Source organism: Bos indicus x Bos taurus, chromosome 17 (genome assembly GCF_003369695.1).
Source record: "Bos indicus x Bos taurus breed Angus x Brahman F1 hybrid chromosome 17, Bos_hybrid_MaternalHap_v2.0, whole genome shotgun sequence".
In the NCBI taxonomy this organism is placed as follows: domain Eukaryota; kingdom Metazoa; phylum Chordata; class Mammalia; order Artiodactyla; family Bovidae; genus Bos; species Bos indicus x Bos taurus.
This window is the reverse complement of record NC_040092.1, coordinates 24,282,374-24,301,131: the sequence shown is the minus strand read 5'-3', so window position 1 is coordinate 24,301,131 and position 18,758 is coordinate 24,282,374. Positions and strand designations below refer to the sequence as shown.

The 18,758-nt window shown below is 45.5% G+C and overlaps 1 protein-coding gene across 1 annotated transcript in view; it reads right to left on the bottom strand.

The window, feature by feature from the left end:
• TMEM132C (transmembrane protein 132C) overlaps positions 1 to 18,758 on the bottom strand; it is a 449,453-nt gene that overhangs the window by 75,397 nt on the left and 355,298 nt on the right. Inside the window, exon 4 of the mRNA XM_027567043.1 lies at positions 14,056 to 14,239. Coding sequence (XP_027422844.1) covers positions 14,056 to 14,239 — 184 coding nt within the window. The remainder of the gene's footprint in view (positions 1 to 14,055; positions 14,240 to 18,758) is intronic.

Below are 18,758 nucleotides of genomic sequence, written 5' to 3'. Positions count from 1 at the left end.
GGTCCAGCAGAGATGGTCCTGAACTCCTGGCCCCTTCTTATTTTAAGCCATTGTATCTTGGGATAATTTGTTATGTATCAATTCGTGCTAAGTCACTTCAGTCGTGTCTGACTTTTTGCAACCTTATGGACTATAGCCTGCCAGACTCCTCTGTCCACAGGAATCTCTAGGGAAGAATATTGGCGTGGTTGCCATTTCCTTCTCCATGTTATACATCAATAGATAGCTATTATAATATAGTCGGACTGACTGAGCAACTGAACTGAACTGATAGTATTATTATGAAAATAGTTTTCATCTCAGACTCCATGAAGGGGTCTCAGGGGCCACCCCACTCAAGGATTTCCATTCCACACTCTGCCAACTGATGAACAAGGGCATGCAGAACTTAAGGAGAAGTATTTCACAAAGATCCAAGGAGAAGCATTTGATGGATAAAAGGAATGAAATGCAACAAGACTAAGTGTGGAAGGGATGTCCTTATCAACTAGCTCCTCAATGCTGCGCACACACCTGAAGTGTAGAGAAAGGAGCTTGTCACGCTCTGGAGTGCTCCTCTGACTCTATTACCTGCTCATTTTCATAGTTTTGGAGAGAATAAACAACAAAAGAAACCCTCTTGTTCTTCCACTCATACAGTAATTAAGGGCATGGTCCCACCAGATGTATCAGGGCAGGAATGTGCATAAAATTAATGAACTTGGAGTATGTACTCGAAGCAAAAAAAGAACATTAATAGACTGTATGGATTAACAAATAACAGGAATTTGCACTTCGGTAGTAAATAAGCCATTTTACTATGAATGCGGTGGAGCTAATTAATGAAATTTCTGTTACAATCGCTACTCCTTAATAATAATGGCTGGCATTTATATAGCATTTAATACGTGCCAGGTACTCTTCTGGGTTTTCCCCAGTACCTCAGCTGGTAAAGAAGCCATCTGCTGATGCAGGGGATGCAAGAGATACAGGTTCAATCCCTGGGTCAGAAAGATCCCCTGGAGAAGGAAATGGAAACCTGCTCCAGTACTCTTGCTTGTGAAATCCCACGGACAGAGAAGCCTGGCGGGCCACAGTCCATGGGTTTGCCCACAAAGAGTCAGACATGACTGAGCATGGATGAAGACAAAGAGAAGAAAGCACTCTTCTGAGGATTTCCTATGTATCATCTGATGTAATCCTCATGACAACCCTGTGAGGTAGGGACTGTCATTATCTCCATTTCACGGGTGAGGAAACACACAGATAGAGGGTAAGGTGACTTGCCCATGATCACACAGCTTGAAAAGTAGTGGAGCTGGGATTGGAGGCCAGGCATTTGCCACAGTCTAGGAGGTTAGCCTTATCCTCTATTCTGTCTTCATAACGCTAGGCAAGAGGTGAGCCAGGCAGAATGCAGGCTGAGAGGATCAAAGCTCTATGAAAGGCTGTGAAAGTTGATGTGTAGCCCAGGTTGGGGCTCACCCTTTTCCTGAGTGCTCATTCCATGGAGAGTCATGACTCACAAACCAAGGCAGCAGTAAGCTCAGCCCTGCCTGCGGTGTCTGTGAAGCACTGTAATTGGTATCTCTTGGGCTTTGTCTGCTAAGCCCCCTGATCCATCCTTCCCCCATTCCCCTCCAATTATTTGTAGTTCTTTTTGGACCCGGCCTTATTCTGAGGCACACACATTGTGCTCGGTCAGTCATAATCAGTGTGACCTGAGATAAGATCTGAGACTTCCATTGGAACTCTTGGGGGAAAGGCAGCCTTTCTCCTAGGGATGCTAAATTACTTGAATGGAAGTCTGCAGTAACCTTTGGGAAATCCTGCCTGAAAAGGAAAGTCTGCAGACAGAAAAGCAGAACTTGGAAAAAAAGACAAATGATAGGAAATGTTGCTTGAGCGCCTGGATCCAACTGTGCCTGAAGCCCTTGGACAATGGAGTTAACTCTCCTTTTAGGTTAAGCCAGTGGAGCTTCTTTCTTGACATCTGCTCCAAAACTGTGCTGATAAAGCACAAGGAATTCAAAGATCGTTCATCATGCCTTTTCAAGTTTAACAGATCAGATCATATACAATACGGAAAAAAATGTAGCCCCATTACTGAACAGTCCCATAGGAGCTACACTGAGCGCTGAACAGAGGAAGAATGATGGAAAGGTCTGGACTCACAGCAGGACAGAATCTGGACCTACCTTTCCCATCCAGTCATCTTCATCACCATCCCCTGTATCACTGCTCCATCTGATAAAGGGCCCACTGGCCACATGTGGCTATTTACATTACAATGAATTACACTTAGGTCAAGTTAAAAATTCAATTCCTCTGTGACTCTAGCCAATTGGAAGTGCTCGAGGACTCCATGTAGCTGGTGGTACAGATATGGAACAAAGTTTCACAGGACAATACTGCTTTATAAGCTTCTAAATATGTCTCTTTCCTCCCCAGATTGTAACTGAAATTAATAATGAGTAGCATATGCAGAAGGTATATATATTTTTGAGTGGTGCTCAGTTGCTTCAGTCATGTCTGACTCTTTGTGACCCTGTGGATTATAGCCCACCAGGCTCCTCTGTCCATAATCTCCAGGAAAGAATACTGGAGTGGGTTGCCATGCCCTCCTCCAGGGGGTCTTCCTGACCCAGGGATCAAACCTGCATCTTTTGTGTGTCCTGAATTGCAGGTGGATTCTTTACCCACTGAGCCACTTGGGAAGCCCTTTATTCAGAACTCATTAATTCAATGGAGGTATTTACTGAATATCTCTAGGTGCTGAGAAATGTTCTAGAAATGGAGGACACAGCCATGAACAAGTCCAAGGACTTACCCACATGGAGATGACCGGCCAGAGGGGAGATGGGCCGCTGACAGTCAATAAGTACACACAGAACATCGTGGTGGGGAGAGATGGGTGTTGCAAAGGGAAAACCAAGCATCAGAAGCCCTGATCCAGGGCAGTGGTCCTTGGAGCAGCAGCATCAGTGTCACCAGGAAATGGTCAGAAATGCAAATTCTTGGGATCTACCCACAACCTCCAGACTCTGCAGTGGGGCTGGCCATCCATGTTTTAATAAGGCCCCCAGGTGATGTCTACCATTCTCAGGTTTGAGAACCATGGAAATAGCACAATCCACACTCCTTTCTCAGTTTGCATTTATTTTATTTTTGGCTATGTAAACATATGCGATCTCAGTTTACCAACCAGAAATCAAACGCACACCTGGCTGCAGTAGAAAGTGGAGTCTTAACCACTGGACCGCCAGGGAAGTCCCCACAACTTGATTTTAAAGTCTTCAAATTTATGAACTAAAGCTGAACAAAAGACTCTGAGCAGCCATTGAACTTTCTCCCCATTTGAAAAAAATCAGTGGACGACACTATAAAGCGGGTCTAAATACGTAGTCTATTTGTAAAGGGGATTGAAACGGCTCCGGAGAATTCATTACTTCCATTAGAGACACATCTTCTCTGCTTTCCCTCCAAAATATTCCCTTTTCCCTCTTGTGTGACAATTACTGCAAATGAATTGTAAATTCATTCCTAGATGAGTGCTCTAACCTGTTGCAAGGGCTGACATAATTATGAGGCTGTAGAAGAAGGGCTGACAGTTATTGAATGCTCGCCTTGGCATCAGTAACCTGCACTCAGCAAACAATGAGAATCATACATCTTTCTTTTGGCTGGAGAAATTTAGGCAATAAGCATTTTGGAGTGGTGTCCTTTTGGAAGGGGTAGCGCCAGGTGCTGATGAAAGAGACAGGAGTCCTTAACTTCCAGGAGCTTACACTTAAGTGGGGAAAACAGATGCAGTGGGTCATTCATTCATTCATTCAACAGTTCCTTATCAAGCATCTACTGGGTGCAAGGCATTGCTCTCAATGCTGTTGACAGAGTGGTCTTTGCCCTCCTGGAACTGACATGCCAGCGGGGAAAATCAGACAATGAACAGGTAAATAAATACGCGATTTTCTGTCTTGCTATGGAAGACAATCAAGATACTCAGAAGGGAAAGAGTGATCGGACTGTGAGAAGAGGAAATCACTAAAATAAGTCTGAGAAGATTTAATCAGGGTCCTGTATAATGCGGGGGAAAGATGCAGTACAGAATCTGGAGGGAAGCTCCAGACACAGGAAACAGCAGGTGGAAAGGCCCTGGGGCTGGAATGCAGTGCAAGGGGAGGTGGTCTCTTTGTTTATTCAGTTTTAAAAGTTTATTCTTTTTGATGTAGACCATTTAAAAGTCTTTATTGAATTTGTTATAATACTGCTTCTGTATTATGTTTTGCGTTTTTTTGACCGCAAGGCATGTGGGATCTTGGATCCCAAACCAGAGATTGAATCCATGCCCCTTGCATTGGAAGGTTGAATCCTAACCACTGGATTGCCAAGGAAGTCCTGAGAAAGGTCTGTAGATCAGAGAGAAGCTGTGGGCTAGACATTCAGGGCTGCCTTGGTCCTGGTGAGGTTCACTGTATTTCTTTCTTTCTTTTTGTTAAGTGCAATAGGAGTTATCAGAAGAGTGACTGCCCAGAGGAGAGACATCTAGTCAGGTTCTCAGTGAGAGGAATGAGCTGTCGGAAGTCAGGACAGAGGCAGGGAGATGGCGGCCTGGATGAGGCTGGTGGCTGTAAGGCAGGGGACTCAGCTGCCTCGAGACCAGTTTGAGAGAAACACAGCACAGATGGTTGGGTACCACATCAGAGTGTGCCACATCAGAGGGGTTAGGGGAGCCAGCAGGGAGGGAGTAGAATTCTGTGCCCACAATTCATTATCTCTGTTGTAGCATCTCGTTGGCCACCAGGAGTCTTTAAGATGCAGGCTGCTATCCTGTTCAGTAGTTTCCAGGCCACTCTCACCTTCCTTCCTGTGGAACTGACCAGGACCCAGCACCCTCTGGATGTGGAGCTCTGCCTCCTCGGATGCTGGGTGCTGGGACTGAGCAGACGCATGGTGCTGCAGGGGTGCGTCTGCACCGCAGAACTCGTCGTCTTAGATGAGAGGCAACCAGAGGAAACAAGGAACCCAGGCACGCAGGGGGCTTTCAAAGTGGACATTGCAGGATAATCCCTGGGATGCTCTACACGGGACTGTTCTTTGCTGTTTTCCCAGCTTGACACACAGTCGGTTCACAGCCAATATTTAATGGAAGATGGAATGAAAGGGGGCTTCCCTGATGGCTCAGTGGTAAAGAATCCACCTGCTGATGCAGGAGATGCAGGTTCAATCCCTGGGTTGGAAAGATCCTCTGGAAGAGGAAATAGCAACTCACTCCAATATTCATGCCTGGAAAATTTAATGGACAGAGGAGCCTGGTGGGCTAGAATCCATGGGGTCGCAATGAGTGAGATATGACTGAACGCCCGAGCATGCATGCATGGAATGAATGGACAGTAAGGGACTCTAGGCCAAAACGAAATAGGGACAAAATCCTAGCTGTCACTGAGCCAACATTCCAGATCGAGGTGGGGACTGGGGGAGGCAGGGTTTATGTTATGATGAATACAGAAACAAAACGTAAGAAAGACAGTGTCGGGGATGATTGAAGAGGAATTCCATCAGATATGAAGAGACTAAGACATGGGAACATGATAGTATGAGGTGTCAGGGGGCAGCTCTTGATGTTATGGGGGGAGGGGGACCCTCTCAGGATGAAGTCGGGGCTGAGTCTGCAGGAACCAGGCATGCAGGGATGGAGGAGCCTTTTGGCAGGGGATCGAGGGCTCAGCAAGGGCAAAGATGCTGAGTGGGGATGCACCCAGCAGCATCTAAAACCTTACCTGGGGATTTCCCTGGTGGTCCAGTGGCTAACTCTACGCTCCCAATGCAGGGGGCCCAGGTTCCAGCCCTGCTCGGGGGCCGAGATCCCACAGGCCATAACTAAAAGATCTTGAATGCCTTAATTAAGACCTGGTGCAGCCAAATAAATAAATCTTTAAAAAAAACAAACAATAAAACCATGCCTGGCACACAGTAGGCACTTAATAAGGAGATGGTGGTGCATCCTTCTCCCTGCAGGTGGGGGTGATGGAGAAGTTGGGGTGAAGGTTTAATTCTCTGCGGCAGTAGCTTCTAGCCATCTCTGTGTCATGGGCATCTCTCACTGGCTGGTGAAGCCTAAGAATCCTTCTCAGGATAAAGTCTTTGTAATTTGAAAGGATACCTGCACCCGAATGCTCACTGTAGCACCTTTCACAATAGCCAGGACATGCTGCTGCTGCTAAGTCGCTTCAGTCATGTCCGACTCTGTGGGACCCCATAGACGGCAGTCCACCAGGCTCCCCTGTCCCTGGGATTCTCCAGGCAAAAACACTGGAGTGGGTTGCCATTTCCTTCTCCAATGCATGAAAGTGAAAAGTGAAAGTGAAGTCGCTCAGTCGTGTCCAACCCTCAGCGACCCCTGGACTGCAGCCTACCAGGCTCCTCTATCCATGGGATTTTCCAGGCGAGAGTAGTGGAGTGGGGGTGCCATTGCCTTCTCCAAGCCAGGACATGGAGACAACTTAAATTCCATCGACAGATGAATAGGTAAAGATGTGGTTCAGGTATACAGTTGAATATTACTCAGTCAGGAAAAAGAACAAAATAATATCATTTGCATTTGTCCAAGGTCACACAGTCATTCAGAGGAAGAGCTGGGACTTAGGCCAACATAGTTGGCTCTCAATTCCTAGATTGTTCTCTGCCGAGAGAAAATATTAAGTCAACGATAAACTCAGTGGTAGATGGACGTAGTAAAAATGAGAAGTTGGTGTGCTATGGTCTGGCAGTTAGTTGCACTGAGCTCTGGTTTTCTCTCCAGGGCTCTGCTCTTATGGTACAGGGGCTCTGACTGACATTCAGGGTAAGGAAGAAGACAGTGCTGGCCTGTGAGTCCCTCCAACTAATTTTCCTAGGTCAGCATCACTTTTCTCTCCATCTCTGTCTCTCATCCCCAGTGAAGTTATGTAATCTTTAAAATTAGAGCACAGCTTTTACTTTCTACATGCATAATGTAAGAAAATGAGGCAAAGTATAAACTTGGAAGAGACTAGATTGATTGTTCATTCCCAACCCTTCCTTTTACTGATGGGGAAACCCAAGATCAGATAATGATGATGAAAATATGAATGGCAATCATAATCATATTTTTGGAGCATTTTCTTTGTGGCAGGCAGTGAATAAGGTACCACGTATTGGATAATTAATCAGCAACCTTGAAACCATTGTCAAAACAGCTTCAGATGAGTCATAGATCAGCTTTTGAGACACAAATCTGCACTGGTGACTTGGAGGGAGGGATACTTTAAAATTGAATTCCAAAGTAAATCTCCAGCTGTGACAAGGAAACACTTCTTCTGCTCATATAGTTATTTTTCAACTGAGCAAACATTTTTCAATTGCCAAGAGCATCAAAGCCATCCTTAAAATACTCCGAGGGAATTAGAAATGTAAAATCTTCAAGTAGGAGAAGGAGCGTGGAGATCAAGGTGTTCGGGAAAATAAGAACACATTATTTTTTCATTGTCTTTTTAAAAATAATATTCTCCCATCCCCATCAAAGGAGATGTCTCTCGGTTCTCCGGAGTGAATGCTTGCCTTTGCCTTTCTCCAACACAGGATATTGCTAACACGCTTCCCCACAGATCTCAGAGCACAGTTAAGTCATCCATCACTTGTAGATTGACAAGGGGGACCAAGAGCATTTCTGCAAAGCCACAGGCTAGCAAATGCACATTCCATTCCCCCATTCTCTGAATTTAGCAATGGCAAAGGGTGTAGACAAGTAACCGTGTGATGCCACTGGGTGGAGAAGTCCAACCATGGAGTTCAGATTCCCCAGTGAGATACCTTAATCGCTCCCTCACAGACTGAGGATAATCGCTGGGTATCCTCTGGGAAGGAGAGTCTAGGGCATGTATCCCTAACCCTAACCTTCAGTATCCCTCAGCATCCTGGCTGAAAACAGATAGTCCACCCAATGGAGTAGAACTGGAGAGCGTGTGATGACAGAGCTGTGGGCAGGATCAAAGGAAACATCCAGGGATGGTGGAACACCCAGATGCCCATCCCAGCTGGGAGCCTGGGGTAAGTAGCCCAGTTACTGGTACCCAGAAAGAGGAGAATCAAACAGGACAGAGCTGTATGTGGAAAAGACCATGCTCCTGGTAGATGTGCAGCCAGAGGGAAGGGAGGGATTAGGGAAGACAGCAAGAGGGGAAGGGACAACGTTGCATTAGTGTTCCAGAGCTACCATAACAAAGTACCACAGACTGGGTGGCTTAAAACCACAGAAATTCTCCTAGGATTCTACAGTCCAGAAGTGCAAAATCAGGGTGTCTGTAGGGCCAGCCTCCCTCTGAAGGCACTAGGAGAAAATCTTCCTTGCATCTGTTCTAGACTCTGTAGGCTGCTGGCAGTTTTCGCTTTCCTTGGTTTGTACATGCCTCCCTCTGAGCTCTGTCACCTTCCTCAAATGGCCTTCCTCCCCTTGGTCTCCTCCAGATGTCCAAATCTAGCTCTCCTTGTAAGGACATCAGTCATTGGATTTTGGACCTCACTTTTCAAATAAAGAACAATTTTTTTTTTTTTTTTGCCATACCATGTGGCTTCAATGGAGAAGGCAATGGCACCCCACTCCAGTACTCTTGCCTGGAAAATCCCATGGACAGAGGAGCCTGGTAGGCTATAGTCCATGGGGTCGCCAAAGAGTCGGACTCGACAGGGCGACTTCACTTTCACTTTTCACTTTCATGCATTGGAGAAGGAAATGGCAACCCACTCCAGGGTTCTTGCCTGGAGAATCCCAGGAACGGGGGAGCCTGGTGGGAAGCCGTCTATGGGGTCGCACAGAGTCGGACATGACTGAAGCGACTTAGCAGCAGTTAGCAGTGGCTTCAGTGGATCTTTGTTCCCTGACCAGGGATCAAACCTGGGACTCTGCATTGAAGAGCAATGAGTCCTAACCACTGGACCACCAGGAAATTCCCTTGGATTTCATTTTAGCTAAATCACAGGTGCAAAGATGCTACTTCTAAATAAGATGATATTCATAGACACAGCAGGGGATGGGGGTGAAAGGGGGTTAGGGCATCAACACCTCCCACTGGCTAAAAACCCCACCAGAAGCCAGAGGGCAAGGGAGGCTAGGGCTGTGGTCCATATGGGTCAGCACCCAGGGTCCAGAGGAGGGCAGAGCAGGGCAGAAGAGAGGGGCAGACCCTGCTATCTCTTTCCCCACAATTCTTTCCTGCTGCACTTTCCGCCCTGCAGCTCCAAGCATCTCTCAAACCTTAATGAATCTCCGTGACACCCTGGAGAGGTGAGGATTAAGATCATCACTTTGCAGGCCCGAGAACAAGTAGCAATTTCTCCTTTAAACAGCCCAAGTGATAGCCACTTTATTTTAAATTTGATTTTATGCAGAGAGATATGGGCACAATCCAGGAATTTTGAAAGCTTGATGGAAGAAAAAAACCTCCAAGTTCTCACCGTATTTCAGGGGTCAGGGAATATTTCATTCTAAGTTTGCAAAGGTAGAAAATGATAATCATTTGAAATTCTTAAAAATTCTCAGTAAATCTTGCCACTTCCCAGGAAATTCAATCCAGGATAAAGTCACCTGGGTCCTGGAACAAAGGGCCTCTTCTGACACCTGCCAAAATTAGGGGCTCCTGTTCTTGCTGGCATAAAATTTACCTTCATATGTTTGTAAAATTTACTTATTTATTTGTTTTTTGGCTGCACCATACAGCTTGTGGGATTTTAGTTTCCCGACCAGGGATTGAACCTGGGTCCAGGCAGTGAAAGCGCCAAGCCCTAACCACTGGACCCCTGGGAAACTCCCCTGGCTTTGTATTTTTAAATAAACTGCAGGGAGAAGCTTTGCGATATGAACAGAACTGGGAAATGGTTACACGCCATCCCCTTGTCCGGCCTTATTCGTCCTCATGTATCTTCATATATCGCCATTCATCTTCTCACGACTGGTCTTAGTGCTTAAGAAATAGCTTCTTATTTGCCGTCTGTTGGCCCTCTCACCTACAACCCCCTCGAGTGCCAGTCCTCCGAGTGAAAGACCTGTCTGTTCACTGCTGACTCCTCAGGATGGACGACAATGTACACCCACAGTGTCTGCACATCGTAAGAGCTCAGGGTGAAGTCAAGTGGATTCTGCATCACTTTACCCTGAAAAGAGACCAGCATCTCCACATCTGTGCTGCCAGCTTGCAGAAACTGCCACATGGAGGTCTGCACCTGGCCTCTGCTCATAGGGTCTCAACTAGACACTTGAGTACTTTTTTCTTACATCAAAGAAGAATGGAAGCCCAAGAACTAAAGTTATGGCTCCAGCTCCCAGTCTGTGCTGGCCTCAGACTGCCCTGGACAGCCTTTGGTCCTGGTCTCCGCAGCCAGATCCCTGCCCCTCTCCTGCCCCAGCTGATGTAGCGCTTTGGGCGGGGGGAACTGGAGGGATGGGAGATGCTCAAAGCCCATGGAACTGGACCCAGAAGCTTTCTTGCCCCTGCAGAAAGAGAGGATCACATCACTGAGTAAATGACAGTGGGGTGGACAAAAGAAGGCTTTGCAGGGCCAAGTTCTCGACTTAGGATGCTGCAAGGGGTGGGCAGTGTGATTCAGGGGGCTCCTTCCCAGAAGGATCAGTCTGCTAGAGAGTTGAGGGCCCTCTCCTCTGCTCCTTCCATCTCATTTATTCACAGGGAGTTAGAAGCTGTTGCTAAGTGAGGCAGAAGGTCACTGAGAATCTCATTAATAGACTCATGGCTTTTTTCCTGGGTTTAGGAAGGGGCTTGGGTGGCTCAGAGGTTAAAGCGTCTGCCTCCAATGCAGGAGACCCGGGTTCGATCCCTGGGTCGGGAAGGTCCCCTGGAGAAGCAAATGGTAACCCACTCCAGTATTCTTGCCTGGAGAATCCCATGGATGGAGAAGCCTGGTGGGCTACAGTCCACGGGGTTGCAAAGAGTCGGACATGACTAAGCAACTTCATCTTCACCTGGGAAGGCTTGATTCTAAGAGAACCTCCCCAAAGAGGCCCATTTCCCGTTTGGTAAACATCTATTTTGCCTTTCTGCAGTTTGCTTTTCTTTAAAATGAGCAACAATTGGGGGAATTCATTTATTTCAAAGACCAGCCCATTGCCTCACTGGCTGCTAAAGGTGACCTAAAGACTTGCCTCTTATTCAGTTTTTTTTTTAATGTCTCATCTTCAGTCAAGTTGCAGTTTAATTTGCTACTTTCTTCCAAATAAAAATTTCTATTTCAGCTGCCTATTAATGTACTAAAGTTTATTCTAGAACAAACTTTGAAAACACAGAAAATAAGAGAAAAGAAATTCCTCCAAACTGATGCTTTTATACTCTTCATGCTAATACAGTTCCTAATTGTCCACATCTCTTTGCAGAGTTGAGGTTAAATTGTACATTCGAGGGGAAGAAAAATGATGACATCACATTAGTTCAAATCTAGCCATCAGAACTCTGAAGTCTACTCCACTGTGTGGTCAGCCTCCCTGTGGTCACTTGGATGCAGACAGTTTGAATTCTTTTACAGTTATTTGCAAACGATAGGATTCTGGGTGTGTGAGTCATCATTTCGTTTTACCTTAAAGGTATTACAAAATCACAATAACAACAATAATAATACTTCGCTTCAAAGAGGGGTTTCTTGTGGCCAAAATAATATCTCATATCCTAATAATGACTTTACTTTTCACAGTATCTGGATGTCTTATCTTTTTGAAATAGGATAAAAATTAGGCACTTATAGGCTATAATTTATGTTAACATAGGGCTGCAAATCTTCTCTCTAAAGGGCTAGATAGAAAACATGTTAGGGTTTGTGAGCCAAGAGGCAAAACTGAGTATATTAATAAACTACTTATATAACTGTTTAGAATGTATCTATTTGAAAATGAAAAAGTCGTTCCTAGCTTGCATGATGCACAAAAACAGGCAGAAATTGAATTTAGCCCATGTGCTATAGATTGTTGAGGCCTTTTCTAGGACATGGAAAGTCAAGAGAAGTCTATGGTAGAGAATACTTCCTATGGGTATGTCTGTTGCTATGTCTGACTAGCATCCATTCCTCCTTTCAGTGGAATCAGATTTTCCCATCATGCCCCATGCCTACCAGCTCTTAGTCTGATTCCAAACATGCTCCAGGGGAAGGTGTTCCCTAGGCCAGGCCAATGAGAGCATCACATTTTGTTTGGCTTCCATGATTGGCTTCCCAGGTTGGATACATGATCCAAGCCAGCCAATCAGTTCCAATCAGAGCAGTCCTAAGAATTTGCTTGACTGGTTGGCAATGAGTTTTCACTCTTTTCCTGATGGATATGATACTGTGAATATATCAGCCTGGCACTACCAGGAGTCACCTTAGGGACAGAGTCTCCTGGACACTGACTCTAGCCAAGAAGAGCACAAAGCTGACACAGGACAAGGAGCCACCTTCCATGATGACATCATTTGCACACACACTCACACACACACTCCATACTTCATACTCAACCTGTGCTCCACTGACCAGAAGCACTGGCATAACTTAGGAGCTTTAACAAAATACCCAACCCAGACCTCCTAAATGAGAATTTGCATCTGAAGAGAATCGTCAAGTGACCTATATGCACGTTAACATCTGAGAAACACTTTTCTAGACTTTTAAAGTTACCTGAGCTGGTGAATTCATCATGCTTAAGCCAATTTGAGTTGGCTTTTCTGTCACATGTAACTCAAAGAATTCTAAATGATATATTTCTTAACCCAGTGTCAATAAAGCCTGCTCATTTCAATTTCTAATGCAATTATTCACTCAGTTGTGTCCCATTCTTTGAAACCACATGGACTGTAGCCTGTCAGGCTCCTCTGTCCATGGAATTCTCCAGGCAAGAATACTGGAGTGGATTGCCATTTACTTCTCCAGGGGATCTTCTCAACCCAGGGACAGGTCAAGGGTCTTACACATGGCAGGCAGATTCTTTACTGGCTGAGCCACCAAAGCTGAACAGAAATTAGTTTTTGAACATCCACACCAGACTCCATGTCCGTGAAAGTGAATTCTGGCAAAAACAGTTGGAGCTACACTTTAGAATACTTTCCCCATGCCTTTGAAATGCCATCATCTTTACATCTCCTAGAAGGGGGTCTTAACACTTGTGCACAAGCCTAGGAATGGCTCTTGAGAATAGTTTCAGGGCTTGGCAGACGTGGGTGAGTGATCCTTCTAGCCCCTTACCATTCTCTCTCTCCCTTCCTCATTTCCAGCTGTACAGGGAAGTTGGAAACAGGGATTTGAATGTACTGTATTTGTGCTGTGTTCTATTTGTGTCAATTATATGTTGATTTCTTGTGCAATGAGACAGAGAACAGGGTAGTCATCTAACTTTTCCTCTGCACCTATGTTTCCCAGACCTCTTGAAATCTGATGGGGCCATGGGGACTCCTTCTGCCCAAGGATGTGTGTGAAAGTGTCATTTGTAATCCGTTGGCCATTGCTTAAAAGAGCTTGCATGTGACTCAGACTGTTCCTCTATCTTTGCCTCCAAGAAGGCCATGTTGTTTCTGCCGTTTTAGCTGCAAGATGATGACATATCCATCAGCCTAGATCCCAGAGGGACTGCCTGGAACAGAGCCCATCATCTAAGCCATGTGGTATAAGCAAGACCAACCTAGGTTGCATGAGGAACCTAAGATTTGGGGGTGGTTTACACCAGCAGCAAACCACACTCATCCTAATAATGTAGTGGCTTAAAGCTTCCTTATAAAAGCGGAACAGAAATAAAAAGAACTGCTGTAGAGTTCGAGAAGAAAAAGTAAGTAAATACTATATATCTGGCACAGGGGAATAGCAAATGTCATAAAATAGCAAATGTCATAAAGCCAGTATAAAATTAGCTGAAGTTGAGAAAGGCTGGATTAATGAAAAGTAGCGACTTCCAAGCGGGTAGGAAGATGGAAAACTTTGAATGCAAACATCCCATAAAACAATTGCAGCCAACATCCTGGGGAAGCTAAGAAGGACATCAAGGTGCAATCAGATAGCTGAATGCAGGTGCATCCATGCTCGCAAAAGTCTTACCATGGCCAAGGGCACGATGCCAACCAGGTCCTTCTGGCTGATGAAGATCTCTGACACTGCGATGTCCGTGGTCCCCCTCCGTGGGTATTCCACTTGCCAGGTGATGGGCTGGCTCCCTGAGAGGCTGCTGAAGCTGGCGATTTCAAAGTTCATCTGCACAACCTCATTGAATAAACTGCTGCTTCTGGAAGAGAGCAAAGGAAAAGAGCTTTAAGTTGACTTTGTTTGGTGGCAAAACCTTTCAATCCCTTGGCTTACTCCCTCACAATTATAACTAGAATACAAGGATAAAGCAAATGCTTTTCAGGCATAGCACCGGGGATTTGACACGGCTTCCCTGGTCATTCAGAATCTACCTGCAGTGCAGGAGACCAGAGTTCAAGCCCTGAGTCAGGAAGATCTCCTGGAGAAGGGAATGGCTACTCACTGCAGTATTCTTGCCTGGGAATTTCCATGGTCAGAGGAACCTGGCAGGCTAAAGTCCATGTGGTTGCAAAGAGTTGGACACGACTGAGGGACTAACACTTTCACTTTTTTCTTTCATATGTATTTTTAGCAAGCTTGTCCCAGCAATTCTGCTGCTTCAGAAATAGCCGACAGTACAAAGATCTTAGTTTTCACATGACAAAATGAAGGCCTAAGCAGCATAAATCGCTCATCAACCACACAGCTAGTTAGAGGCAGAAAAAGCTGAATGTAGAGTCTCCCATAGATTTAATTATTTTAGATCCATTACCTGGTTTCCATTGCTGTTGTTTTTGTTTTAGTCACTGTGTCTGACCCTTTTGTGACCCCATGGACTGTAGCCCACCAGGCTAAAGCCTAAACATTCATTATCTGGCCCTTTAGTCAAAAAGTTTACTCTTTCTGTGGGATTTCCCAGGCAACAGTATTGGAATGGGTTGCCATTTCCTTCTCCAGGAGTTCTTCCTGATCCAAAGATCAAATCCATGTTTCCTGCATTGGCAGGAGGATTCTTTACCACTGAGCCACCTACATGAATCTGAGCAAACTCTGGGAGATAGTGGAAGATAGAGGAGCCTGGCATGCTACAGTCCATGCGGTTGCCAAGAGTTGTACACGAGTTAGAGCAAGACTGAGCGAGAATCACGTCTTCCAATTCCCAGCTCTGTGCTCTCAAAAACATTCTGCTCTAATGCAGTTGGGGAGTTGAGTATGAAATTACAAGACACCAGGAGAGTTTCTCCTGGGCAGAGATGAACAAACTGTGGTCTGTTGGCCAAACCGAGCCTGCTGCCTGTTTTTTTGTAAATAGCTTCTTTGGAATTACAGCCCTGCCTACTGGTATTTTGTCTCTGGCTGTTTTTGTGTTATGAGCACACGACTGAGTAATTATGTCAGGTAGTATATATCCTTAGGAGCCTAAAGTATTCATTATCTGGACCTTTACTGGAAAAGTTTGCCAGCCCTTGTTTTAGGAGGTTAGAGAAGGGAAAATGGGAGAGGTTTTCTGGAGCTACTGAAACAAAAGAATCAATATTGGTAGAAACAAGAAAGAAGAGCATACCAGGCATATAGCTAGGTTTGTAGGGTGGGCCAGGGAGATTTTTCTGACTTTGTTGTGACTCCATGGACTATAGCCCACCAGGCTCCTCTGTCCTTGGGATTTCCCAGGCAAGAATACTGAAGTGGGTAGCCACTTCTTTCTCCAGGGGATCTTCCTGACCCTGGGATGGAACCCGGGTTTCCTGCACTGGCAGGTGGATTCTTTACCACTGAGTTACCTGGGAAACCCTGAAGCCAGGCTGAGGGACCCCCAGTGCTGTTTGCCTCTGGGCTGAATATTGGAAGTGGTGGGCCAACAGTTAGCATTTTTCTCAGCTGGCAGCTACTGGGCATGCCTTGTGCTTTCAGGTGAATTGAGGGGGATTTTCCATGGCACATCAAGAAAGAAACGCCAAAGATGGTAACACTGTATCTCAAGCATGTGCTGGGACCACTGTCAAGAGTGATGGAGACCCTTCCCTTTGCTGGGGATGATCATCAGTTAAGGATGCACGTACTCAATCTTCACAGCTTGCCCCAAAGCCAGAAAGTTTGCTCCTCACTCTGTTACCCTTAGCCCTGCTCAGTGGCTGGGATGAGAGGTTACCAGCAAGGTTGTTGTGCCAACCAAAGCACCTGGCGGGACTCCTGAATCTCCCTTCCAGTACTCTGGGCTGGAAGAGGGGCCCTGAGGATAGCAATTTCTGAGATGCTGGCTATCCCTTTGGGAGGGCAAACCAACCCAGTGTCTGGAACCTCAAGTCATGGTCTATACAACATCAAGGGTGATTACTGGGACTTCCCTGGTGGTCCAGTGGCTAAGACTCTGAGCTCGCAGTGCAGGAGGCCTGGCTTAGATTCCTAGTCAGAAAACTACATCCCGCATGCTGCAACTAAGAGTTCGCATGCCACACCTGGAGATCCCACACGCCAAAAGGAAGATTGAAGATCTTGAGTGCCACAACTAAGACTTTGCACAGACAAATAAACAAACTTTTTTTTTTTTTAAAGGGTGAATTATTTGCCTTGGAAAATGAGCGAGACATGTCTGGAACCTGGAGTGTTTCCAAACTCGGAGACCTCTTGGAGTTCTTGGTTCAGCAGGTAAGGCCTGCAGGAATCTAGGTCTGCTCAACTTCTAGACATCCTTCCTGCACACTCTGGCCAGCCTCTCCTTTCACTGGGCTAAAGACATCTCTCATTTCAGGGGTTTTCACCTTGCCTTCTTAGCAAGAACACTCATCCTTGGTATCTCCTTATCTTCAGAAGAGCTGGCCACTGGCTGTGCTTGCTGGGGGACACAGCTATTGGTTATTTGACAGACTATTCAATAAAATTCACTTTTTGAGTACTGCATGTGGCCAAAATCCAGTTGTCCAAAGATCCTATTGTGGCCCCGAAGGAACGCTTACACTGAGAATAATGCTGGGGAGTTGGCCACGTGCCTTTAACTTATCTCTGTCTTTGGGGTGGAAGACCCCTGACCTAAATATGATGTAGAGTGGTGATTTCCCAACTGTGGTCCATGGGACCCTTAGTGTATACCCAGGGGATGTGACGATGCTGGCTATGGGGCCGAAATTGGTCCTTAAGATACTCCTCTCCTCCATATCGCAACCACCACGGCTAAAGCACATTCAGTGATACATGTAAATATTGGGCATCCAAGGAGTAGTTTATTTTTTTAATATTTATTTATTTTAATTTTAATTTTTGACAGCATTGGGTCTTAGTTTCAGCACGTGGGCTCTTTCATAGTGGCTTATAGCTGTCTCTCTAATTGTGGCCCATGGGCTCAGTAGTTGCAGCAAGAGAGCTTGGCTGCCTCATGGCATGTGGGATCTTAATTCCCTAACCAAGGATGGAACCCACGTCCCCTGCGCTAGAAGGTGGACTGTTAACCACTGGACCACCAGGGAAATCCCAAGAAGTATTTTATTGAAGAATGAAAAAAGAAAGGAAGTAGGAAAAGGAAGGAGAGAATAGAATCTGTGACTCTATGGGTTCTATTCTCATAAAGTGTAGAGAGTAGAACCCGTAGAAGATGACCCATGACTCTTTCAGGGGAACATAGCCAGTGTCATGACCCCTATGCTGCCACTGCCAAACAGACTTTTTGAGCATAAGGTCAAAAGGTCACCTGTTACTGGCATCACCTGTTACTGGCTGGGTTACTTGGGGCAACTCTACCCTCTTTCCCCTACTTGGCAAGTGGGAACTCAAATCCTTTCCTTTTCATGGAGTTGATATGAGGATTAAATAAACGAGCAAATATGTCTCAGGCACTTAGAACAGAACTACGAAACATCAGTAAATGTGAGTTCTTCCTGATTTTAGCAGGATTTGACACTATGTTCCTTCTCTGTGACTTTAGATTTGGTCTAAAGCCACCTTTAAAGCATACCTATTTAAGAACTTCCCTGGTGGTCTAGGGATTAAGAATCTGCCTTCCAGTGCAGAGGACACAGGTTCAATCACTGCTCCAGGAATTAAGACCCCACATGCTGTGGGGGTAACTCAGCCCAGGCGCCACAACTAGAGTGGCCTACATGCCACAATTACTGAGTCCAAGAACTCTAGAGCCCATGTGCTGCAAAAAAGACCCAGCACAGCCAAAAAACAAAACAAAAAAACATGCCCCTATAGGGCTGGTCTAGGAGTTCCGTGAGAACAAGTCAGACTGTAGATGTTGATTCTTTGCCATTCATCATGAACTGGAATCTCTTCAGATTTGTATACAGTGCATTTACTCAGTAGCTATTCCTGCCAGACACGATGCCATGGTATGATCCATTTTGCCAGCAGAAGGGACCAAGAAAAGAAGTCTGTCTGCAATTCTGTCTGTGGCTGTGCTTTCCTCCTCTCTGAGCCAACCAAAATCTTTGTTAAGCTTTTGCCTTGGAGGAACCAAGAACCCTTCATGCCAGCCTATATGGGGCTTATGATATCGTTGGAGTAATAAAGAGAGGAATTTAAACATTTAACTGACTCCAGAGAGTGACCAAGAACGATCACTTGCAAAATCAATAGTGTAGATTTACTGTAGTAACTCTTGAAAGAAATTTTCAAAACTGGCTTAAAAAAAGCTCTTACTAAATAACAAATAAATTCCCCCAACAGTCAAAATAAAGTTTGGACTACTGGAAATCCAATTTACCAAAACTCTTAGTTATTGAACTCTGTCTTGTAAGAAAATG